The 25,000-nt window shown below is 41.9% G+C and overlaps 2 protein-coding genes across 3 annotated transcripts in view; one reads left to right on the top strand and one right to left on the bottom strand.

Annotated features, from left to right (window-relative positions):
- The window catches only part of dtnbp1a (dystrobrevin binding protein 1a), a 25,514-nt gene extending 9,522 nt beyond the window's left edge, over nucleotides 1-15,992 (bottom strand). Inside the window, exons 1-7 of one of the 2 annotated variants that reach the window (XM_017467360.3) lie at nucleotides 15,730-15,991; nucleotides 13,683-13,736; nucleotides 13,421-13,471; nucleotides 13,210-13,270; nucleotides 11,156-11,288; nucleotides 6,131-6,263; nucleotides 3,768-3,790 (exon numbers count right to left, since the gene is read on the bottom strand). In XM_017467360.3, the coding sequence (XP_017322849.1) occupies nucleotides 3,768-3,790; nucleotides 6,131-6,263; nucleotides 11,156-11,288; nucleotides 13,210-13,270; nucleotides 13,421-13,471; nucleotides 13,683-13,736; nucleotides 15,730-15,785 (511 nt within the window). In that variant the 5' untranslated portion in view covers nucleotides 15,786-15,991. Of the gene's footprint in view, nucleotides 1-3,767; nucleotides 3,791-6,130; nucleotides 6,264-11,155; nucleotides 11,289-13,209; nucleotides 13,271-13,420; nucleotides 13,472-13,682; nucleotides 13,737-15,729 lie in introns of both variants that reach the window. The other variant, XM_047154152.2, reaches the window with a different exon arrangement.
- A 296-nt stretch (nucleotides 15,993-16,288) lies between these two features.
- mylipb (myosin regulatory light chain interacting protein b) overlaps nucleotides 16,289-25,000 on the top strand; it is a 9,552-nt gene continuing 840 nt past the window's right edge. The window contains exons 1-6 of the mRNA XM_017481718.3: nucleotides 16,289-16,423; nucleotides 17,585-17,775; nucleotides 19,933-20,118; nucleotides 21,706-21,903; nucleotides 21,986-22,150; nucleotides 22,825-23,203. Coding sequence (XP_017337207.1) covers nucleotides 16,337-16,423; nucleotides 17,585-17,775; nucleotides 19,933-20,118; nucleotides 21,706-21,903; nucleotides 21,986-22,150; nucleotides 22,825-23,203 — 1,206 coding nt within the window. The 5' untranslated portion in view covers nucleotides 16,289-16,336. The remainder of the gene's footprint in view (nucleotides 16,424-17,584; nucleotides 17,776-19,932; nucleotides 20,119-21,705; nucleotides 21,904-21,985; nucleotides 22,151-22,824; nucleotides 23,204-25,000) is intronic.

The following is a 25,000-nucleotide window of genomic DNA, read 5'->3' as shown; positions in this document are numbered from 1 at the left end:
CTTTGACTCCAAAACCCACACCGTACATGATTTTTCTCCAATTATGCCATCTGGTTTATCCTGATTTCCCAGCCAGAACACAAACCCAACAAAGGAAGTGGTTTCCGTGCCACAGCATTCGCAGCACTTGCTAATCAGGGCTTTAAACCCAACAGCCTGAATTGAAGCATAAACATATAGATTATTTCTTCTTAAAGCGCACCTATTATGGATTTGAAACGTGCCTAATTTTGTTTTAGAGGTCTCATACAATAGATTTACATGCATCTGAGGTCAAAAAAACACTTTAACGTGCTCATAATTTAAACCGCAGCATTACCTGGTTTTCTCCCCCGGTGCCACAAACGACTCGCTCAATGATCCGTTTTAAACGATTCATTCTAAACTCCTCCTTTCAGAGAGCATACTCTGCTCTGATTGGTCAGAAGTCTCAGTATGTTGTGATCGCTCGCTGACAGCAGTAGACCAACCAATGAAGACCAGAGGCGGGGCTTTTTGTTACAAACCTACGTCATTAATACAGGAAGTAAAGCCTGGAATCACTAACGACTCGTTTCAGCTGTTCAGAATCGATTCCTTCTTTTGGGAGTCAATAACTCTGTTTGTCGTGCGCTTTGATTTTTTTTTTTTTTTAAACTTTGCAGATGTTTTTACATTCTCAAACATCTCTAGAACACACTACATGAAAGATAATATTTGAGAAACCATAATAGGTGCACTTTAAGCAGCAGATTCATCATCGTATTTCCATTATCCTGACTCTAGAACACGATCCAGCTGTTTACTGTACATAAAATCGTTCTCCTGGCAGGTGTCCCAATCATTCTCTCGATACAACTATCCAACAGTTTGAAACATTCAACCTTCGAGTGTAAAATCCTTTCAGGTTATAAGGTGATGGTTACCCATCAGCTTATACGACAAAGAGACAGCAGGAAAGAACAGTTCTGATTGTGGATTTTATATACAACATTCCTTCTAGTAATGTTCTAATGTCCAACTGGAGGCTACAGCCTGGAGACTGCTGAGGACGGTACCGCTTGAACTACCATGGAAATGGTTTTGGACCTCAATTCCACATGGACATTCTCACTGTGGTTGCTGGGACTACGGTTGCTGCGATGGACGTAGGAATGGAATTACCACGTGCAGTTCTGCACTCAGGTCTTCTTTAGTGAACAGTGGACTAGTTCAACCATCAGACAAACACACAAACAGACTCATAAACACCATCATGAACTTTCTTTTACTTTCACACTCTGCGTTGTTACCCAGATGAGGACGGGTTCCCTTCCGAGTCCGGTTCCTCTCAAGGTTTCTTCCTCGTATCGTCTTCGGGAGTTTTTCCTCGCCACCGTCGACACCGGCTTTCTCATTAGGGATAAATTCACACGCTTAAAATCTGTATCCTGTCTTTATATATTTCAGTACAGCTGCTTTGAGACAATGTCCATTGTTAAAAGCGCTATACAAATACAATCGAATTGAATTCTAGTAGAAAACAAAATTGTCATGGAAAAACAAACAAACAAAAAAACAAGAAATGTATTTACAAAGCTATTATGAACATATTGCAGCTGGCAAAGCCACACACACACACACACACACACACACACACACACACACACACACACACACACACACACACACACACACACACACACACACACACACACACACACACACACACACACACACACACACACACACACACACACACACACACACACACACACACACACTATCTATCAAGAAGTCAGTAAACAGCAGCTGAACAGAACAGCATGGATTCTTTACACGAGAGCCAAAACAGACTTATTTGCAAAGACCAGCATGGCCACCTCCAATGTGCTGGACTCCAGCCCGAAAGCCACAACTAAACCTTTCACCAGTTTCACCAAAGCTCAAAGGGCTCTCTCGAGCTTCCATCTGACGAACAACAGTGCGTTAAATCATTTCAACTACGCTGCCAGACCGGCCCTCGTCACCATAACGCCTAAACCGCGTCGACAGCGGAACAAAACAAGAAGGGTTTGGAACACAATTTCCTCTTACTGCCGTCCACAGCTGCAGGCGTACACATGCTCCTGTCTCTGTGTGAAGATGAGTGGAGAGTCCAAAAATCAGGCTGAAAGACAGCTTCAGAAGAGAAAAAGGTTAAACCTGCATCTCTTCACACGTTGTAGAGCAAGTACAGCTAATCTGAAGATCACTCAGAGACCCACGCATACACACACACACACACACACACACACACACGTGCTCTCTCATACTCTGTGATGCTGAAGCATCTCCTGCTCAGGGACACAGCGCGAAAGGAGAAGCGAGATTGGAACGTACCATTCACGGCTCTACGGGGGTGGAACGCATGTCTTGCAAGTCGATCGACTTAAATCGACCGAGCACCTTACGTTCTAACACAACACCGAAACGCATGATTAATCTTCCCGTCTGAGACGCCGGTAAGAGAAAAGAACGCTTTAGTGACTCCAGTGGGTACCGACTGCCGAGTCATATTCAGCAAATCCGTAGCCGAGGCTGTTTTCACACAGTACAGAACAAGTATTTCGCATGTAATCCATTCTATGTCATGACTTCTTCTGCAAGCTGTTCGTAGGAATTTAGCGAACGCGGCCCAGAGGCGCAGAAAAGGAACACGTGGGTGTTAAAACTTCATTTTTAGGTCGATGGCAGAGTTTACGCCCTCTGTGAAGGAGGCACCGTTCTAGCCTGGTCTATTTGGAGAAGTGAGCACTTTTCAAATAAGCACCGAGCTCACGCATCCACACGGACTGTATGATCACAATCACTATTGCACTCATTAGATTTCCTTACACTGTAGACATGGGTTTTAAACCCATTAGATTTCACATTTTGCTCACACACAATTTAAAGAAGAGGAAGGAAAAAAAAAAAAAGTTCTGACATAACTACACATTTATCCTCATCAAAAATCCAGATGTTTTCCATCCATCCATTTCCTGTACCGCGTATCCTACACAGGGTCGTGGGGAAACCTGGAGCCTATCCCAAGGGCCTCTGGGCACGAGGTTGGGGTTGCATTGCAGGGCACATCTGCACACACACTCATACACCCATTCACACACAATTTAGAGATGCCAATCGATGCATGTCGTTGGACTGGTGGAGGAAACCCCCGAAGCACGGGGAGAACACGCAGACTCCGCGCACACACATCGAACCCCCGACCCCACGGAGGTGCAAGGCAAACGTGCTGACCAGTCAGCCACCGGAACACCGGAACTACACTCCGAGCAGCTCAAACGAATTCCTCCTGAAGGATTTAATCAGAAGATTGACTTGGAAAATCGGCGGAAAGTTCCGCCGCCGCATCTTTTCAAACCCCCCTGCTGCATTTATATATATATATAATGATGTATTAACCTATCCTGGGACATTATCGCATAAAAAAATAAATAAATAAAAGGATGAACGGAGAGACACCCCGATCACTGGCACATCTCTCGCTCACCGAGGTTAATTAGCAGCTAATTACCACACAGCTCTCCTCACTGTGGAGCAGGAAATGAGGTCCAGGAGCTGAATGAGAAATGACATAAATCAGAGGACGAATACGCACCCGTTTGTGATCATATTCGTGATGGACTGCTCGATGGCGGCTCACACGACACAGGGACAGAACGAAAGTGTGGACTCTCTGTACGGCCCTCAGGACTGAGCACGATGGAAATAAAAACTAAAACACACTACAGGATGAGTAATACGTTCATACGGTAGTTTCTTACCTTTAAGAGACTCCAGTTCCTTCCTGCAAAATAAATAATAAGAGAACGTTAACGCCGACATGGCTCATACACCAATCGCATTCCAGACGAAAGGAGTGAGGATGTACAGGACACTGTGATAAGGTCATGTGAGACTGCTATACTGTGAGGTGCAGCAGGTCTCTAATATGATACCTGATTTACCGTACACTGTTTAACATTTCCTAAACCTAACCATGGCGTTTTTTTAATTGTCCATGAAAACGGACTGTCTCAGTGTAAATAGACAACATACGGTGCCCTCCACTAATATTGGCACCCTTGGTAAATATGAGCAAATAAGGCGGTGAAAAATCGTCTTTATTGTTTAAGCTTTTGATCAAAATGTTTTGTAAATAATAATCTGCTCTCATGGATGTCAAACAATTGCAAACACAACACAGGTTTATCAACAATTTTTTTTTTTTTTGTTAAATATAGGTGTGCAACAATTATTCGCACACTTTTAGTCAATACTTTGTGCTACCTCCCTTTGCCGAGATAACAGCTCTGAGTCTTCTCCTATAACGCCTGATGAGGTTGGAGAATACATGGCGAGGGACCTGAGACGGTTCCTGCATATCCATATTCTCCAGATCCTTCACATTTCGAGGTCCACGCTGGTGGACTCTCCTGTTCAGTTCACCACACAGGTTTTCTATGGGGAGATGTATGTTTTGGATCGTTGTCCTGCTGGAAGATCCAACAACGGCCCATTTGAAGCTTTCTGGCAGAGGCAGTCGGGTTTTCATTTAATATCTGTTGATATTTGATAGAGTCCATGATGCCATGTATGCTAACAAAATGTCCAGGTCCTCTGGTGGAAAAACAGCCCCAAGACATTAAAGAGCCCCCACCGTATTTAACCATATTTCCATATGGCTACCTCTCTGTGTGCGCCAAAACCACGTCTGGTGTTTATTACCAAAAAGCTCTATTTTGGTTTCATCTGACCATAGAACCCGATCCCATTTGAAGTTCCAGTAGTGTCTGGCTAACTGAAGATGCTTGAGTTTGTTTTTGGATGAGAGTAGAGGCTTTTTTCTTGAAACCCTTCCAAACAGCTTGTGGTGATGTCGGTGACTTCGGATTGTAGGTTTGGAGACTTTCTGACCCCAAGACGTAACTAACATCTGCAGTTCTCCAGCTGTGATCCTTGGAGAAGTTTTGGCCACTCCAACCGTCCTCTTCACGGTGTGTTGAGACGATATAGACACACGACCTCTTCCACTTTGATTTATAACATTTCCAGTTGGCTGCAACTTCTTAATTATTGCCCTGATGGTGGAAATGGGCATTTTCAATGCTTGTGCTATTTTCTTATAGCCACGTCCCATTTTGTGAAGCTCAACAACCTTTTGCTGCACATCACAGCTATATTCCTCGCTCTTACCCATTGCTATGAATGACTAAGGGAATCTGGCCTGTGTGTTACCTCATATTTATACCCCTGTCATGATTGAACAATTTCCTGTTCCTAGTCACCCAGGTGTTCTTAAAAATATATATATAAATAAATAAATAAATAAAATAAGTTAAATATTAATGGGAATACACGTCAAATATATTTTTCTCATATGAATTCATAGCGGTGCCAATAATTGTTTCACACCTATATTTAGCGAAGATAATTTTTTACAAACCTGTGTTGTGTTTGTAATTGTTTGATAGCCATGAGAGCAGAGAATTTTTGTGATTTTTTATTTTTATTTTTTTTAAAACATAAGATCTAAGGGTTAAACAATAAAGACAATGTTTCTTTCAAAGCTTTTCTTTGCTCATATTTATGCAGGGTGCCGATATTAGTGGAGGGCACTGTATACTGCACTGTACACTTGGTTTCAGTTAGTCTGGTACTGTCAAATACTGAGGTTATAATACAGGTATAAAAAGAAACGACTCCAGAGCCAAACATGATCTTCAATTGAAAAAAGAAAGAAAGAAAGAAAGAAAGAAAGAAAGAAAGAAAGAAATCAAAAGGGTGCACAGCGCGGGTGACGAGAGATCCTTTATCTGTGAATCAACAGCATTTAAGAGCGTTCTGCTTTTCATGAGACTGGCTTTTGAAGCTGCAGCATTTCCTTCCTAACCATCTCATCACTGCACTTCCATTATACCTACTTTACCATCTATAAAAGATCTGATTTAAAAAAAAAAAAAAAAAGGAAGAAGAAGCAGCCAATAGGGAGAAGAAGGAAGAATTAGAATGAGGGAAGAGGAAAGAATGACTCGGGGCCCTTCAGGGAAATGCACTGATTTAGGAATAGAAAACCTAACTGAGGATCAGATGATGAACTGTCCAGAATATCCAGATGAAATGATATGATAAAAACCCCAGTAATCACCTCTTCATCTTCTTGTAGTTCTCCAGCTGTAGAATCTGAAAGTGTTTGATGCGTTGCAGCTCACACTGACCACACAGATTCTCCAAGTACATCAGATGACTCTCCATCTCCTCGAAGTTGGACTCGAGCTGAGCTGTAGCAAAGACAAGATGGTTTTTCCAGACGTCAGTGCCTTTCTGCCTCCTTTTAACCAACCTTTTTGGGGGATATTATTAGAGATGCGCTGATGTATCGGCCAATAAGGGCAATTTTTCACGCTACCGTCCATCGGCCGGTTATATCCCGTCGATCAAAAGGGGGCGGGAAAAACACATCGATTTGGTGCTGTGCGTGACGATGTCTCTTATGTGGAAGAACAACAAAACTGTAATCTCTGTACTGCTAAAATTTTACACCGGACGTGAGCAGCAGTGAAGCGGGAGTTTCGGCGTCGGGTCTAATTTTATTTTTTGCCGTGCCGTTCGAGCTGAATTAAAGCTCCAGTACACGGTTGAAAGATTTAAATGAAGATGAGTTGAGAAGAAAAAAAAAAAAAAAAAAAAAAAAAAAAAAAGGTATATATATATATATATATATATATATATATATATATATATATATATATATTGCACAGAAAAATATATTTGTAGAGTTGTGTATTTCATATCCAGTTAATGTTAATATATAAAAAGTTGATATTATATATTACCAGTTTGATGTCTGTGATGAAGTAGAAATGCTTGTGTTTGTGGGGAGTGAATGTGAGATTAACAGGAGGGTTTTTACAATTCAGTCAATGTTAATATGAATTAATAACATTCAATAAGTTAATAATCTTACTTCAATCGTCAGAATTTAGTTCATGTGTTAATGTTAGAGTAATGCGTTAATGTTTACGAGACCAGTTACTGTCTAACAACTTGTTAAAATGGAGAGTTTTTATTCGTATTTCTTTCAGAATCATGGAATTCATTATTATTCATTTAAAAGAAGGCATAAAAAGGCAGAACTATCGGTATCGGCTGATATCACTCGGGATAATCGGTTATCGTATCGGCTGAGAAATTTAGCATCGGTGCATCTCTTACATCTTTATTACATCTTAAATACTCACATCATCACTATGGAACAAGCCAAAACCATTTTTATGTACTCATCCTTTTCAACTATGAACCTTTACTTTGGCTGTTCAGTTCGAGTCGTGGGTGGTTTTCCCACTGGACACGTTTGCTGCGGCCCGAATCCGAGTGCGACTGTTCCCGAGTGCAACCGAACTCAGACCACCTCCGACAAACACCGTCGTCTCGGGTTCGGTACCGCGCCGCGCCGCGCTTCCCGGTCCGCATGACAGCTCTCACCTTACCGATTTTCCATGAAAACTGTGCTCTGTTTCAGACTACACAGCCTCCCTAAATCTGAGCATTTACATTTATTCAATTAGCGGACGCTTTCATCCAAAGCGACCTACGAACGAGGAAATACAGGCAAAGCGATATATCGAGCGCAGAACGATAAAAGTAGTGCTACCGTACGAGATCTGTTAATTGAGTTCCAGAAGAAGCAAAGTGCGCAGGGTCGAGGTGTAAGAGCCCGAGTCATTTATTTATTTATTTATTTTTAAAGGATAACGTAGGGTCGGCCTTTTAGGGGTTATTTAGGTGTTCGCAAGTCAGACCCAGCATTCAGTTTGGGCGTTCAGTCTAGCTGTTCATTTTTTTTTTTACATTTTAATTTTCTGCCACAGACGTGATGCAGATCACTCGAAGTTAGGAGCCAGTTCATGTTAATACACTTCAACCAGGCTTGTTGACGAAAAATAAAATAAAAATCTAAATGGAAAAGCTATTTCTGACGTTACATGCTGCTTTAGTCTTTACTGGTTTGTCATGAACAGATAATGATGACGAGTGGATAATGAATAACTGGTTTGAGTGAACAGATGAGTCGCAGACTGTATATTGTACACTGTTGTGTGTATGCATGAGTCCCTGTGCTAATAAATCGGGTTAAACCCCAGAAGCAAAATTATAAAGCTGCTCAGTTCGTCGAAAGATCTGTGAAGCTATCCGGCGCCACCAAGTGGCTCATCGAGAGAAAGTATGTCGCACGTAAAAGAGAACATGTACGCGACAGAAAGGTTTCAGTAACACCAGAGTCTCCATGTAAAATGATTAGACTGAGACTTGTGATTATAATCAATCTCAATTTGAAAGGAAGGAAGCCAACTGATAACCTTTGAAAATAAAAAATACTAGTAGTGTGTAATTTATGAGCTGGTAAGCAAAGCCAAGCCAAAATATTTTGCTGGGGTTTTTTTTTTTTCTCCAGGAAACCCTGATAACAAACATAAACTAAACAAGGGCTAAATAATTAGCTGATAAGCTGAACCAGATGGAAGAACACTAAACTATGCAGTGCTGTGGCCTCAAGCTCTGCAGTCAGACACCAGCTTAAGTCATGAATTAGGAACTCCTTTTACAGCCAGCGCTGATCGCGATGAGGAGACATGTTTTGCAATATAATAAAAATCAAGTTTCCATCCGTTTCTGCTTTTGCAAGGTATTTTTACACAAATGAGAGAGAGAGAGAGAGAGAGAGAGAGAGAGAGAGAGAGAGAGAGAGAGAGAGAGAGAGAGAGAGAGATTTCATTCTGTACCCTGGATTTCGAAAACATCTGAAACTGGAATTTAACGCTGTGATTCTGGACACCTGAAAATCCCAGAGTTCGATCCAACTGCCACAAATCTAATAAGCGGAAAAAGCATTCTCTCTAAAATACGATCACTCCTTTTCAATGTTCTGTGTCTCAATCCCTAGACTGTTTAAACTGAGGATGATGCAGCAAAATAGGAGCATAACTACACACACACGGTAAATATAAACATCCTTCCATGCTTAATATGCGTTCATTTACAGCGTTTCTTCATTCATACGTTCTTCTTCCGTAAGTGTTTTATCCTAATCAGGGTGGATCCAGATACTATCCTGGGAGGAAATACACTCTGGATAGGATGCCAGTCCATCACCGACTACCATTCACACACGTATTCACACACTCATCCGCACCGATGACCGTGGAGTAGCCGATACACCTACTGGGATGTCTCTGGGAGGTGGGAGGAAACCAGAGAACCCAGAGGAAACCCTCAGGGACACAGGGACGAGTCCGCGAAACTCCACACACAGTAACCCGAGCTCAGGACTGAACCGGGCATTTCGGCTACTGTATAGACGGTAAGTACGCGGTTCGGGACGCAGCCCACGGCTTCGAGCAGTCGTATATTTGCACGTATGATTAACTGCACTTGAAGCGTTTGTAAAAATGAAAACACCCAAAACTATATACGGTCCCATAACGAAGACGAACTGTATGTTAACACGTGAAATTCTGGACGCCGTGACGTGTGCAGTTAATCGATCTACGTTCTAGAACATGTAAAACCTGATCATGAAAGGAATGTTCAAAAAGCGACTCATGTAAACACCTTAATCAGAATATTGTCTTATTCAGAATAAGGTCAGTAATTAGACTACTGCTGTCCATGTAAACGTCGCCGATATGTGGATGGAGCCCTGTGTGTTTCAGTATTCAGTTTATCTCCCACATCAAGCAGGCTCTAAACCTCCAGCACGAGCAACATCATGGTCCGTTGCCTGCAACATATCCTGCTGGAAACGAGTGTGAGAACCTGACAGAACGAGCTCGAGGGAGTGAATATGAACCTCCTTTAGCTGTAGCAGATGGCACTCGGCGGGAGTTCCCACTTAGTGCTTCATATATTACCGAGCAGCTGTTCCGCAAGGTTACTCAAGGTGATCACGCTGTTCCACCAAAGCACGATTCCTCCGGTGTCAGCGAGGCCCGTGAGGCGGCAGAAGTGCGTTACGCAGGCCGCGCGACACATCTCCAACCCGCTGACGGACGAGCATTACGTCTTCGCCGCCTGCTACAACACAACATCATCGCCGATTGAACGCACAGTCTTAGCATCCTTATCAAAAGACACTCCAGTCCTGCTCTCAGGAGACGTTCCACACACACAACCGCTTTCTGACCAAGACGTACATTTACTAACGATTTGCGGTTTAGTTCTTTACTGTTGAGATCTGAAGATATATGAACGTGCTATCACACCCACATACACAAAGCGTCAGTATATATTAGTCTGTATAAACGTTCACACCACTCAGGTCTCCTTTGTCATTTTTGCTACTCGGTATCTTTCGCTCTCTACAATTTTTTCTCCCTATTGTATATTTTTTATCGTGTAGTTTTTTTTTCCTCTCCCCCATGTCACTGCCAGAACGTTCCTGTTCTGTCTTTAGATGGTTGATGTGCACATCCATACTATTTTTTTTGTCCCCCCCCCTTATTATTTTCTAAGTTTTTATTAAACAATATCTACTTATATAACTTCTTAATGATTATCCTGAGGGGCATTTTCAATGCTTGTGCTATTTTCTTATAACCGCGTCCCATTTTGTGAAGCCGCACATCACAGCTATATTCCTCGGTCTTACCCATTGCTATGAATGACTAAGGGAATCTGGCCTGTGTGTTACCTCATATTTATACCCCTGTGAAACAGGAAGTCATGATTGAACAACTTCCTGTTCCTAGTCACCCAGGTGTTCTAAAAAAAATGATCAACGGGAATACACGTCAAATATATTTTTCTCATACGCATTCATAGCGGTGCCAATAACTGCTGCACACCTAATATTATGTGCCTCAGGTTAGGCACTTAAAACCAAGCTGCTGTTTGTCATGTCATGTTTTCGGAAAATCTGCACGTGAACAACGAGGATAAAGTAGTTATAAAGAAAAAGAGGAGAGTAAGTTAATTTAACTCATACAGTGGACAAATCGGGGAACGTGATTTAAAGAAAAAAAAACAAAAACGTTTACGGCAAACGTGACATGACATCAGTAATACTACCAGCTGTAAACTGTAATAGTGGCCGCTCAGAGAAGTGCAGGGACATAAGATGAAGCAAATATCTTGAAACAAGTTCACGAGTGTGAGTTTTTGGTGTCTGTCTCACCGACTCGAGCGGTGATGGACTCCAGGTCTGTGAGGAGGGTTGGGATCTGCTGTAACTGTTCCTGCAGCTCACGCAGGGCTCCTCTCCTCCTCTCCCAGTGAGCCGAGAGCATCACCACTTCTCCATCCACCACCTGAGGAGCACCGAGGATCATACAGTGTGCGCTGGTGAATACGGTAACCAGTATCTACGCGTCAGAGTTAAATACAGTGCAGTATTCGAATACGGTGCTATACCATAAAGAATTCTATTATCTATAGCTCTATTAATGAGCAATAATAAAATTATTGCTCATAATGAATGAATGAAACACTATCTACTGCGACAGATGATTCGTATTAGTAGTGGGAGAAATATCACTTTCTGTGCGACTCCCAATGTGCACTGTGTCAAACCGGGGCAGATAAACTGAGCGGAATGGGAAGCGTCTATAGAAGGCTTTCGGTAACCTCTCAATAAGTGCGTTAAAACAGTGGGAAATTAAAGCCAATCACTGACGTGCACACATATGCTCTGCAATTTTAATAAAAAAAAGGTCGAGGCCGACATAGCCAGATGGAAAATGGCTGCAGAGAGAAGAAATCAAAAGAAGACAGTGATGTGTGTGGTGTGTAGGGTTAATGTACTGTAGGATGCATCTCAGCCAGCTCCTTAGTTGAGTAGTTAGGGCACTGAGCAGGCCATTTTAAGGGCTGTCTCAATCGTAAAATCCTTCCAGTGCACTGGAACGTCCGCCGACTCAAAGGTCCCACAATGCACCGCAAAACACCAGGGAGCGTCGAAGCTCGGTATGGTCCCTTTACTGGAAATGATGTCAAGAATGTGTTTCGATTATACAACTCTGTTTTGATGTATGTTGGTTTTTCCATTTAAACCTTACTTACCTGTAGCTATACTACAGTAATATTACAGAAGAGTATTACACTGTACCAGTGTAGCCAGGAACCACCGAACTCTGTGCACATCTTATATCACGTATTATATTCCACTCAACTGTATTACATTTATATAATGTTTTTAACAGCAGACACTGTCGCAAAGCAGCTTTACAGAAATCCGAATATGGATTTAAAGTTAGTGGGCGACGACGGCCAGGGAAAACTCCCCGGGACGACACGAACTCCCCGAGACGACGTACTGTATAACACAGTGGAGTTAAATGCTTGATTCTGATCAGGGAGAAGGTCTATATAGAGGTTTATGGATGGCCGTAGGGACTTGTATATAGTTCTCTCCGAAAGTATCGGAACACCGAGGCTAGTTCTACTGTTTTTTTGTTTTTTTTTTGCTATACATTGAACACATTTGGGTTTGGGATCAAAAAAATGTATATATGAGATGATAGATCAGAATTTCAGCTTCCATTTCCTGATCTTTACATCTAGATGTGTTAAACAACTTAGAGCATGACACTCTTGTGGCGGACCAGCGGATTTTAGGTGAGAAAAAGTATAGGAAATCAATGAAATGAATATTTAAGTCCGATGAAGTCCTTTGCTGTGTTGGCAGTGTGTTTTGGATCATTGTCTTGATAAAAGTTGATGATAAAAGTTCCCAAATGATGAGTATTTGAGTCTTCGATGTATAATGAAAACAGAATTGGCCTTGCTGTTCCAATACTTTCAGAGGGGACTGTAAATTGCTTTATTTTTTTTTTATTTTAAACGTGTATAAATCACTGATATGGTGACATTTTCTTTGACGCAACATTGAAGTCAGAGTAAAGCTGTTCCTTTAAATTTTCCTATACGAGACCTTGTTCAGAACAGAGGGCGTTTCAGGACCAGGATCTGACAATCCGCGGGAATTATTAAAGAAATGCTGGTGGTGAGGGAACGAATGTAAAGTAAGTGTTACCGCGTAAATGATAACAGGAAGTAACTTGTTTACCACAACTTACTGAAGACAAATCCAAAACAGAAAGGATGATTACGTCACCATTTCACCAGCACAACAAAACTCGTCGGTTTGGATAAATTAGTAGCTGTAAACCATACGTAATAGAGGTCAGTGTTAGACATTAAAAAAAAAGGTTCCATCATCTAGCTACTCACCTCTGCAGCTCGGGCACATTCTTTGGTTCGCTTGTGCAGCGTCACCCAGGTTTCCTCATATCTTGAAGGGGGAAAAAATGTGTGTGGTTTTTTTTTTCTTAAATAAGGGAATCGTGTACTGCTTTTATAAGATGATGATGATGATGATGATGATGATGATGAGACACTTAAAAGTTCATGAATGTGAGTGAATTCGTTAGAAAACACATACCGGTTCAACAACTCCAGTCCAGCGGAGTACTGAGGAAGATATTCTTCTCTTCTAAAAGACAGACAGCAAAAAATCCGACCAAAATTCATCCAAGACATCCAACAACATACTGGAAAAACTCAACCAAATAAATCACCTATTAAAATGCATTAAACGAGGACTGCTTTTGACAAAAATAAATAAATAAATAAATAAATAAATGAATAAATAAATAAATAAATAAAGACATTTGATTCCCAACATTTTATTAGCATGTACTTACTTCTGTTTCTTCTTCACTTTGGACTCCTTGGACTTGTCGCTCAAGGTCTTAATTCTGAAAGGTTTGAAAGCACGTATATAAAACGGTCACATGATGGAAAAAAAAAAAAAGCCTGAGAAGTGTCCGCTGTCATTTTAGTTTTAAATACAGTACAAGAGCGGCCTCTAGAGGTGAAATAAAAAAAAAAAAACGATCGCTGACTAATTTTGTTGTGTTATTTGAAGTGTTTTCTGATTTCATTTTGAATGTCTATTTTTATTTGCTATATTAAGTGTTACTTTTTGGTTCATGATGGATCTTATTTATTTTAATATTTATTAATAATTAATATTTGAATACTTATTTCATCTAAAAAAAAAAAAAAAAAAAAAAGGTACAGTACATTTTCATGGTGCATTCGGTACTGTTTATTTTTGTAATAAAGTTCAGCAATATTTTCCTTTGAGTATCAGTATCAGTTTTTGATTAATCAGTTATCAGAAGGTAGGTACCACCCAACTTAGTAATCGGTATCGGTCGACCTGTAATGTGTTAGGTGTTGTCTGACCCCTCAGCCTTCCAGTAAGTCACGTAACAAACGTCACTCGTGCGGCTTTTAAAGCCGACTTTACACTGTATCATTTTTGGCCTGGCTTTGATGTTGCAAACAAAAATCGCACATTTTAAAGGAATTGTTTGGTCGTGAGTTGAGATCAGTGGTTTTACAGTGCACGACGTGACGTTCATTACTGGCCGATTTAGCAGCGCTGCGACCAAAGACATCCGACGACAAAGTCCGTGTCAGTGTCAGAAGTTTTGGATTCAAATGTCAGGGTGTGAGCGCTGCTACGTCATAGAAGAATACTTATGCTGCCCTGTTTTCTCCATGAGCCTGGATCACACTGACCGCTGATGTAAGCGGTAACGTAGTCGGTTTCTTTAATCGCAGGTCTATCGTTCGAGGATCTTCTGAAGTGAAAAATCGGACTTGGAGGCCAAGTTATCACACAGTCTGTTAGAGAACTGGGCCAATATTAATAATGGGATTATCATCATCTTGTACAGTGTGAAAAGTTATGATCTTAAAAGACTGCTGTAATCATACAGTGTAAAACTGGCTTCAGACAGTCAAGGGGATTTGTTCAAAAGCATGATGAAAACAGTAGTGGGTATTTTTCTTCCTTTGTTTCGTCCTCGCTCCTTTCTGCTCTAGTTCACGTGTAGTTCTGCTTAAAATGTAAAAACAGCCTCTAATCCTAAATTTAGACCTGTGTATTCCTATTAATATCGAAATGTTAAATGGTATAACTATACGGCGCTGCTGTGATGTTTGTCCGCAGTTTCAATTATACCATGAATATGTGCCTTTACTTAAGAAAGACCTCAGAGGCCATTCATTAAAACAACTTATGTCAAGATCACGAGAAAACAACAAAGAAAAAAAATTATAATGAATGGCCGCTTAGGGCTTCCATAGCCTTAGGTTATGTCAAGATCGCGAGACAATGAAGTCGAGATCACGAGATAACAACTTTTTATGTCGAAATCACGAAACAGTTAAGTCGAGATCACGAGATAACAAGAATGAAAGAAACAAAAGAATAACGCATGTCCGCTTAGGGCTTCCGTATTTCCTAAAGCTGTGTTGAACACAAACACGTGACCTTGCTGCAGTTGGTCACATGACAGTCACCTGAAACTGGTTGTTTGCTTTGAGTAATGCTGTGGAATGTAGTTAGCATTGAGCTAGCTAGCACACACTGAGAAATGCCCCTACATTAACGTGTCCGTTTTCCCTCAGCTGAGAATGTGTGCACCTTTACTCACTAAAAACGCAACAACACCTTAACTAACTAGTGTGTGTGAGTGTACCGAGAAACTACTAATATCACCTAGCAAGTTCTGAGGCCACGTCCCAAACGGCGCACTAGTACACTAAACCCTTAACACTGGGGAAGTGCGGTTGTGGACGCAACCCCCGAACAAGAGAAACAACTTAACGCAACCGTGTTTAGAAGGAAGGTGTTACAGTGTGTGAGTGTGTGTGTGTGTGTGTGTGTGTACATACCCTGATGTAAAGTCCTGCTGCACGCTCTGCAGTCTCTCTCTGAAATTCTCAAACATTTCCCACCTCTTATCGTGTTACATATAGCTACCGTCTACTGCTTACACGCCACGACACAAGTTCATACTAACAATACATAACATCCTGCCCCACTTAAAACAGGTGTGCCGCACCATTAAACTTACTCCACACCATAACAATACACACCCGATTGTCACTTCTGTCAAATCACAGCCCTGTTTTTTGTCCTCCAACCCGTATTCTGACAGACTCCAAATTCTGTGCTGTGATTGGCTAGCAGTGCAGCAACGGCACAGTTCAGTTTTCTGATTGGATATCAATCAGTCAACGCTCATGACGCAAATAGGTTTAACCCAATGATAGCACAGAGAGGGTCTAAATACGGGTAGGTGCAGAAGTAAAGCGAGGACACGTCGTTCATATGATATGCCCACTTCCGGGTACTGTGTTCACGCCAAACAGTGATTGGTCTCGCGGCAGAGAAGGGGGGCGTGGCTTGAGTGCGTCATAGACACACCCTGTTTGAGACTCAGTACTGGGACAGACTGTGCAGAAGGCTGCTGCAGGGGAAGTGTAGAGGAGTCTCGACATGTATTGTCACGTAACTCGACCTGATTCAGTCGTTATGGAGGTGGAGGTTGATCCCAAAGCAAATGGAGAGGACTGTCTCAATAAGGTAAGGAACTAAGAACATTGCTCAGGAGTAAATTTCCTATACACACATCTGATTCTGCAGCTTCGGGAAGTTTAGGAAGTATTAGGAGCATGTTCAGCATTCAGTTTCAGCTTCAGAAAGATGAATATAGTGGGAGTGCATTACTTATTATTACTTATTACTTATCAAATACAGATATATTCCCACAAAGTATGTATTCGAACAAATGTATTCATAAAAAAATGAACTAAGTGCTATTTGTAAGTACATCTCTGTAGAACTACAATAATCAGAATACCCATAATGCATAAAGACATGCCTATGAAAACACAAAAACATGGAGCGTGTGCAAATTTTCCATACAGATACGATAATATTTCAAATCTGTCGATGTGCACCGTTTTTCTCAGTCAGTCCGGGGGTAGTTGCATGGTTGTTGGTAGTGTGGTACTTTTATTACTCACATTCACCTTGTAGCTTACTGTACGTTTACAGACTTTCGTCCATCTTGTGTTCGTCCGCCAACTCTCCATCAATAAGGACTGCAGCTAGGGATGGACGATATACACTTAAAACCATATCACGATATTTTCCGGTATTTATTGGGATAACGATATCAGCGACGATATAAATATAGTGCCATTCGCCACGTTTTTCCGTTACACGTGACCGCTGCGTGCAGTCTCGAGAGCCTCAGAAACACAGACATTTTCTGTTTTAAAAGTGAAACCGATTTTCTGTAAGCAAACCAGTTCCAGATCGTAGCGGCAGCTCCTCGTTTAGCGATAAACTCCTCCTCGGCTTCACGTTCGCCTTCCGCCATACTTGTTTTCGCTCGGCACGTGAGCTGCGAACCGGGCGCAGACACGCAGAAATACGTCATCGACTAGGCTTTATCGTTATTATCGCTGGAAGACTCGTTCTTACTGTGGGGGGAATTTCTACCTTTACATCGCAAACGATATGATATCGGCCATCTCTGACTGCAGGACACTGTTGGATGGACATACTGTGTTCGGGTTGGCTGACTGTTTCTCTACCTATGCAGCACAGCCGCACCTAACCTCACGACCATTTCGGTGTGTTACGATTCTCAGGGTCCGCCGGAAGTCCGTTTTAGCGCGCGGATTATCGGCTTAAGTGCACGTCGAACCGGTGATATAACCTAACGTTATGTTTCAGGTGTGTGAGAGACTGGGGATCATCGAGGTGGACTATTTTGGACTGCAGTTCACTGGGAGTAAAGGAGAGAGCCTTTGGTTAAATCTAAGAAACCGAATCTGTCAGCAAGTGGACAACGTGTCCCCGTGCAGACTGAAGCTGCGTGTGAAGTTCTTTGTAGAGCCCCACCTCATCCTGCAAGAGCAAACAAGGTGAATCCGATGCACGATTCTTCGACGCGTGCTTTGACCTGAAACTTTACACTTAAGTGCACTCGAATCTCAAAATGACATTTGTACTAGCAGGAGGTTTGGTACGGGGAGTGAAAATGTTGGCGGGTGGTTTTTATTAATATCAATGCTCTGATGAAGTGGACTAATAGGGAAACTTCTTTGTAGTAATGGGTGGCATGGTGCAGCTTTAACGTACAGTCTCAGTGTCTAGACCGTGGTGATTTAGTTACAGTTTGAATGACCGGTGTCACGGTGACCGGCCTGCTCGCTAACCCAGCGTAACCCCGAAAGTTCCCCTCAAGCGAAACTTTCCTATTGTCCTTCCTGTTTTGGTTTGGAAATGTGAACCGGCTGCGAAATCGTTTGTTCGGTTGTGCAATTATATCATCACGGCAATTACGTCACTTACTGATTTGCTTGTGTCCTGTTTATGACCTGTTTAGTATTTGTCGCAGAAAAATGAATTATTAAGATTTTAATATTTTATCGATGCCACACTGGGGAAATTCCCTCGTTACAGTAGCTCAATTACACACACACACACACACACACACACAAAAAAAAACAAATAAGAATACACATGAAATAGGAATAGAGTAGAAAAAATGTCTAAAATATACATATATATATATATATATATATATAATAGAAAAATAGTAGTGAAAAAATGATAATAATGGTAATATGTGCACTATGTATGTGCGCCTCAGTGTATGTACAGATGAATGACGAGTGGAATATTGCACAGTCCGCAGTAGAGGATGAGCAACAACTAGTAATAAACGAATAAATATATACGTAGGGCAGAATTTGATAGCTAAATGTTAGTGTCATTAGCAGATTCTCCCGATTAGATGACCACTTTCAAATTGTAAAGCAGTCTTCGTGTTCACTTTATTCTCACTTCATTCTCGCCGTTGTATTTCTTTTCTAACCGTGTACTTGTAAGACAGTCGAGAATGTTTTGAGAACGTCGTTCTTAACCGTTTGAGCAGATAACCGTGTAAGTTTGTAAATAAGTTTGAGGTGGGCTAGGATGAGGTTGGAATGCTGTGTTCTGTGCGCGATTTCACTGCACTTTCTCATCTGATTGAGTACAATACTTGTTTTTGTTTAGCTAGCGGAATCGGTGCTAGTGCAATCCACATGTGTTTGGACTTCCAGCCTGTGAAAACTGCACCAACGCTCCATTTTGTGGTTAACTTTCTATAGAGGAATAAAGACAAAACCGAAATAATTGTTTTTGGTCCCCAGAGGTGGTCTCATTAATGAGCTTCGTAATCACTTCCCCTCAATTTCTTCCCAGGTTAGGAACATCGGTATCATCCCGGACTCAGAATTATGCTTAACCGAGCAAATTTGGTCGTTAAGAATAGTTTTTCTCGACTTCGGATTATTTCTAAGCGTAAAACATTTTTGTCTTTGGAGAAGGTTATTCGTGCTTCTATCAGATCGCGTTTAGATTATTGTAATTCATTGTACTCGGGTCTTCCTCGGTCATCTCTTGCTCGTCTCCAGATGGTTTAAAATGCAGCTGCAAGGCTGTTGACTAGGGCAAAGAAATATGATCATGTCACCCCAATATTAGCATCGCTCCATTGGCTCCCGGTCCAGTTTAGGATTCGGTTAAAACTGAACTCTTAATGATCAAGCTCCTTCTTACCTCAAAGATCTTCTTACTCCACAATCATCTAGTAGATTTCTAAGATCTTCTGATAGGTTTCTTCTGTATGTCCCTCGATCCCGGTTAAAAACTAAAGGTGATGGGGCTTTTTCAGTCGCCGCCCCTCGTTTATGGAATCGATTGCCACTGGACATCCGCCTTACACCTTCTGTTATCATTTTTAAAAAGAGGATGAACGTGTATCTCTTCTCCCAGGCGTTTTAATCTCATTTTTACTATTGTTTATTGTCTCTCTGTTTGGTTTTCTATTGAACTTTTCCTTACTCTGTTCAGCACTTTGGTCAGCTTTGCTGGGTTTTTAAATGTGTTATATAAATCAAATTTGCTTACTTTCTTACTTACTTTTTTTTTTACAAAGTTAGGCCGTGATTCAAATAACGTGTGGCGTGTTTGTAACCCTTCCAAATTTTGATTGTTTAATTCTAATTTTATAATGTACTATTTCCATGAAGGCATTTGTTCCTGATGCATGTGAAGGAGGACCTCGTGCGAGGAAGCCTGAGCTTGGACTCGGAGCAGGTGGTAGAACTTTGTGCCCTTTTGTCCCAGGCAGAATTCGGCGATTACAATCAGAACACAGCCAAGTATTTCTATACGCAGATCTGTGGACAGGAATCGGACCCGAGCACCATGAACAGGTAAAGCTCGGGTCGGACGAACCACACCGCTCATTTCTGTGTACGAGCATTACTTTGTTCAGTTAAATGACAGGTTCAGTTAGAAATGTAAAAACAAACCACTAGAGGCGCTGTTGCGTCCCAAGGCTTTGAGACTGCACAGTATACTACAGCTTTGACTCACAGTTTTTTCCCGATTGTTAACGCACAGTCCATGAAACCATTCACCGTTTTCTTAGAACTATAAACACAACCTCATAACTTGCATGGACCTCAAGCTTCCACGTCAAACTCAAATATTTCAGTCAAAAACATGTTCTCGTCTGTCGAAATCAAACACTGGCCTCGGATAACACGCAAAACCTGACAAATATACACTGTGAAACTACTCCACTGCCTAGAGAACACCGCTAAGATCAGCTCGAAACACTACTACACAAACCTCCCATTGGGAATCGGGAATACTTCTGCAGGTCAATGTCTATCATACAACATACAGTATCTCACAAAAGTGAGTACACCCCGCACATTTTTGTAAATATTTGATGATATCTTTTCATGTGACGACACTGAAGAAATGACACTTTGCTACAATGTAAAGTAGTGAGTGTACAGCTTGTGTAACAGTGTAAATTTGCTGTCCCCTCACACTTGGCAATCTTCTTATAGCCTAGGCCATCTTTATGTAAAGCAACAATTCTTTTTTTCAGATCCTCAGAGAGTTCTTTGCCATGAGGTGCCATGTTGAACTTCCAGTGACCAGTATGAGGGAGTGTGAGAGCGATGACACCACTTTTACACCTGAGACCTTGTAACACTAATAAGTCACATGACACTAGGGAGGGAAAATGGCTAACTGTGCCCAATTTGGACATTTTCACTTAGGGGTGTAGTCACTTTTGTTGCCAGCGGTTTAGACATTAATGTCTGTGTGTTGAGTTATTTTGAGGGGACAGCAAATTTACACTGTTACACAAGCTGTACACTCACTACTTTACATTGTAGCAAAGTGTCATTTCTTCAGTGTTGTCACATGAAAATGTGAGGGGTGTACTCACTTTTGCGAGATACCGTATATGGAAGGAGCTTTTCGAAAAGTTTATTTGCATTACAGTACTGTCACGTGATCTTACAGTAGATGGGACGCACTTTCAAAAAGAAAAAGTTCCGATTCGAAAGAATCGAGTATGAACTCAGATTGTAACAAAACACAGTATATGGTCAATTACAGCACAGTATGAAAAAACAAACCCACACACACTTCCTGCTGATCAGCATCCTGTGAAAAAAAAATAGCCTTTATTGGCCGATATCGATTGAACTGAACGAATGGTTTGGGGAAACTCGGCCAACTGAAACAGTTTATTAGCAATCGAGGAAAAACCCTATTATATCTATTTCCATTAAAATAATCTATTAGTGGAAGATGGGTGGTGTAGTGTCTCACAGCTCAGGGTCCCCGGTTCAGTGTACTGCTACTAAGCATTCAGAATGACCGGACTGACTGTAATTCACTCAAGTAATTTCACACTCAGAGCTCAAACGTGTTCAGGGTAAATACTTGTGCTTTTGCTGTGTGTATTGTAATATAACGTTCTGCTTTGGCAGCATCGTTGCAAGGCACAAAGAGCTCCGTGGTAGGAATCGGGCTTCAGCCGAGTACCAAGCCCTGCAGTTAGTGTCCTCTCTGGAGAACTATGGCGTGGAGTGGCACTGGGCACTGGATGCTGACGGGCATAAAGTGGGCATTGGGGTTGGACCTGAGGGGCTGTTCATCTGCAAACAGGATTTCACACCTGTTCACAGGTAAAGCTGGAGAGAAACAGATCCGCAGGGTGATTCTCAAGATTTACCATCTAATGTGCGTCTGGCTTTTAATTCCTTGCAGATTTATCTATCCGGCCATTCAGATGGCCACACAGTCTGGGAAGCATGTGTATGTGACCATCACCAAGGAGAGTGGGGAAAACACTATACTCCTGTTTAAATTTATCAGCACTAATGCTGCTAGTGGACTTTACCGCGCCGTTACTGAGATCCACGCCTTCTACAGGTGACAAGGCTTTTCTTTTCTCCTCCTTTGCTCAGATTAACTTTTTTCCCCCCTCCCTTTCTAAAACGAAAATAGCGGAATACTAAAATATCCCTCCCATGCGGACAAAAATGGATGTTCATGATCGGTTTTGCATTCAAGTTGTACCCGATTAATGATGTCAGTCATTCTATAGCTTTTCAGTATAGCTGCTTAAGCCTTTTTATTGATTTTTTTTAATTTAAAAAAAAAAAACAACAACAAAAAAACAAAACAAACGTATTTGAAACCACCAGTTCAACTGCGTTTTCAGAAATAATTTGAATACAGAGGGAAATCTTTGATCTTAGCTTTCAGTAGTTTAGTAGTTTTCCCATCAGGTCCTGAAAACTTTGAGAACCTTCCGTGTTGCACGTCGCATTTATTTCTTTAATCTTAACATCGTTTCCTGAAGCAGCTATATCAGTTATTTCGAATATATTTGTAAGAAAGAAAAAAGGAATAACGATTCAAATAGTTCTGTTGCTATATCGTTTTGACGGGGTAATGTCGCTAAAAATGACGCCTAGAACGCCCCTCGCCGTTCTGCTTGACTTGACTGCTTTGTGATATCTCTAGCAGTGAAATGTTAGTGCCGTAACAGTTTCTCCACACGTGTCAATAACATGCTGTGGTCTTTTTATTCGACTCTTCAGGTGCGACACAGTGACCAGCACCGTGATGATGCAGTACAGTCGGGATTTTAAGGCGCACCTGGCCTCCCTCTTCCTCAGTGAAAGTGTTGATGTGGGAAAGAAGTATATCTTCGATGTCCAGCGCACATCCAAGGAGGCGTATGACCGAGCTCGACGCACCCTGTTCAAGTCCTCCGGTGTTTCTCCAGCGAGGCGGATGTCTACAGACGAAGACGAAGGCTCTTGTGAGGGCTGCAGGGAGACGTGTGTGCTACGGGACAAGCTCCAGAGACTACAGGAGGCTCTGACTTGTGCGCTGTGCTGTGACCGGGAGATCAGTACAGCCTTCTGTCCTTGTGGTCACATGGTCTGCTGTAAACTCTGCGCTGCCCAGCTTCAGGTGAACCGAACCTGTCAATGTCATGCATCTAATCCAGAGCCGTTCTAGCACGCGGTGCGCACCAACAATCACTCGCTACGTTCTGAACTTCGATCAAATCAGAACTTTTATTGAAAGGAAAGCTGGCTAGATGGATGTGTTTTTATGTTTTTTTATTTATTTATTTAATTTGGTCATCAGAATGACCAAACGAATGCTTCCTGAATACTAACTCGAAGAACTTGATGCACAGCTTCACAAATATTACTGTACTGTTTCCATCCATCCATCTTCTATACCGCTTACTCCTTTTCAGGGTCACGGGGAACCTGGAGCCTATCCCAGGGAGCATCGGGCACAATTCGGGGTCTATACCGGGTCTTTTCATTTGATATCCACTTTATTAGGAACGCCCGGACACGTGCACCTTCACGCAGTCGTCTAAGCAACCGATCATGTGGCAGCAGCGCAATGCAAAAAATCATGCAGATACAAGTCGCGAGCTTCAGATAATGTCCACGTCAAACATCAGGATGAAGAAAAAGGTGTGATCTCCGGCGACTTGATCGTGGCATGGACGTCGGTACCTGAACATTGGTACTGGTCTGAGCGTTTCAGAAAATCGTCTGATCATCTGGGAATTTCACACACAACGGTCTCTAGAGCTTACACAGAATCGCCACATGATCGGCTGATTAGAAGAATGCGCGGGCGGGATGGAGGACGTATTGTTTAATAGCACGAGTCTAAAATGGGTCTAAAAAAGAGCAACTCGCTTTTTAAAAATAGTAATAGTTTGCGCTTTTGAAAATCGACATTTTCAGAATGAATTAAAAGCATCGATTAATTACGTTCTCCGCTTTCCTCTCACCTCCCAACGCACACTAGTAAGGTAGTGCCAGGGGTTCCCAAACTTTTCCAGGGCAAGGCCCCCCAAATGGCATTACCATTTGACCGAGGCCCCCCTTTTGCAAGATGTCTTTAAAACACATTAAAAATACACACTTCTGAATATATCCCCCTTTTTAAAATTTTTTTTTTATTAATAATCACATCTGACATCTTTACATTACATGACATTAGGAATTGATTGTGTGTGTGTGTGTGTGTGTGTGTGGTTGTCTGAGAGTGAGAAAGAGAAAACATACTAGTGGGAGGGATGGGCGCACCAAATCTTTGAGGCCCCCCGGGCGCCCCCTGGTGGCCCCAAAGGGGACCCCACTTTGAAAACCACTGAGCCATGCTGTGTTACCTCAGGTTTTGAATGAGTGTGCGATGATGTGTGCGCATGGTCTGTCTTTTCAGAAGGACATTACATAAAACTAGTACACGTGTTCTACATCTTAACCTGGGATGTCCTGTTTTTAGGTGCTGCAACAATCCTGCAGGTTTTATCAGTCAGTAAAGTAAATAGACTCTCAGTGTCACGTAGGACTCACAGGCATCCAGTGAGCAGTGAAGTTATCTACTGAGTACACACACACACACACATTATAAGGTTTGCGTAACCGCTGGTTACCTTTTGCATGCTCTGGATGTGAAAGATTTTCTGTACTGATGCACAGATTCTTACTGACTGAAGGTTAATAACCTCAGCGTGACCCTCAGCTTATTTAATCTACTGTAATGGGTCAAGGATGAAAGCTAGTCCGGAGAAATCCAGGTCATTTCAAGCATTCTACGCTTTTAAGGTACTGAGCCTTAACGTTTTGACGATCAATCGAAAACTACCATTCCATTAGGGGAAACAACTTTCATTTAAAACACACTGTCTGGCCAAAAGTTTGCGGACACTTGACCTTTTTGGCCATATAGTGC

Source organism: Ictalurus punctatus, chromosome 1 (genome assembly GCF_001660625.3).
Source record: "Ictalurus punctatus breed USDA103 chromosome 1, Coco_2.0, whole genome shotgun sequence".
Classification (NCBI taxonomy): domain Eukaryota; kingdom Metazoa; phylum Chordata; class Actinopteri; order Siluriformes; family Ictaluridae; genus Ictalurus; species Ictalurus punctatus.
The sequence above is the reverse complement of the archived record's forward strand: the minus strand, read 5'-3'. Positions and strand labels throughout refer to the sequence as shown.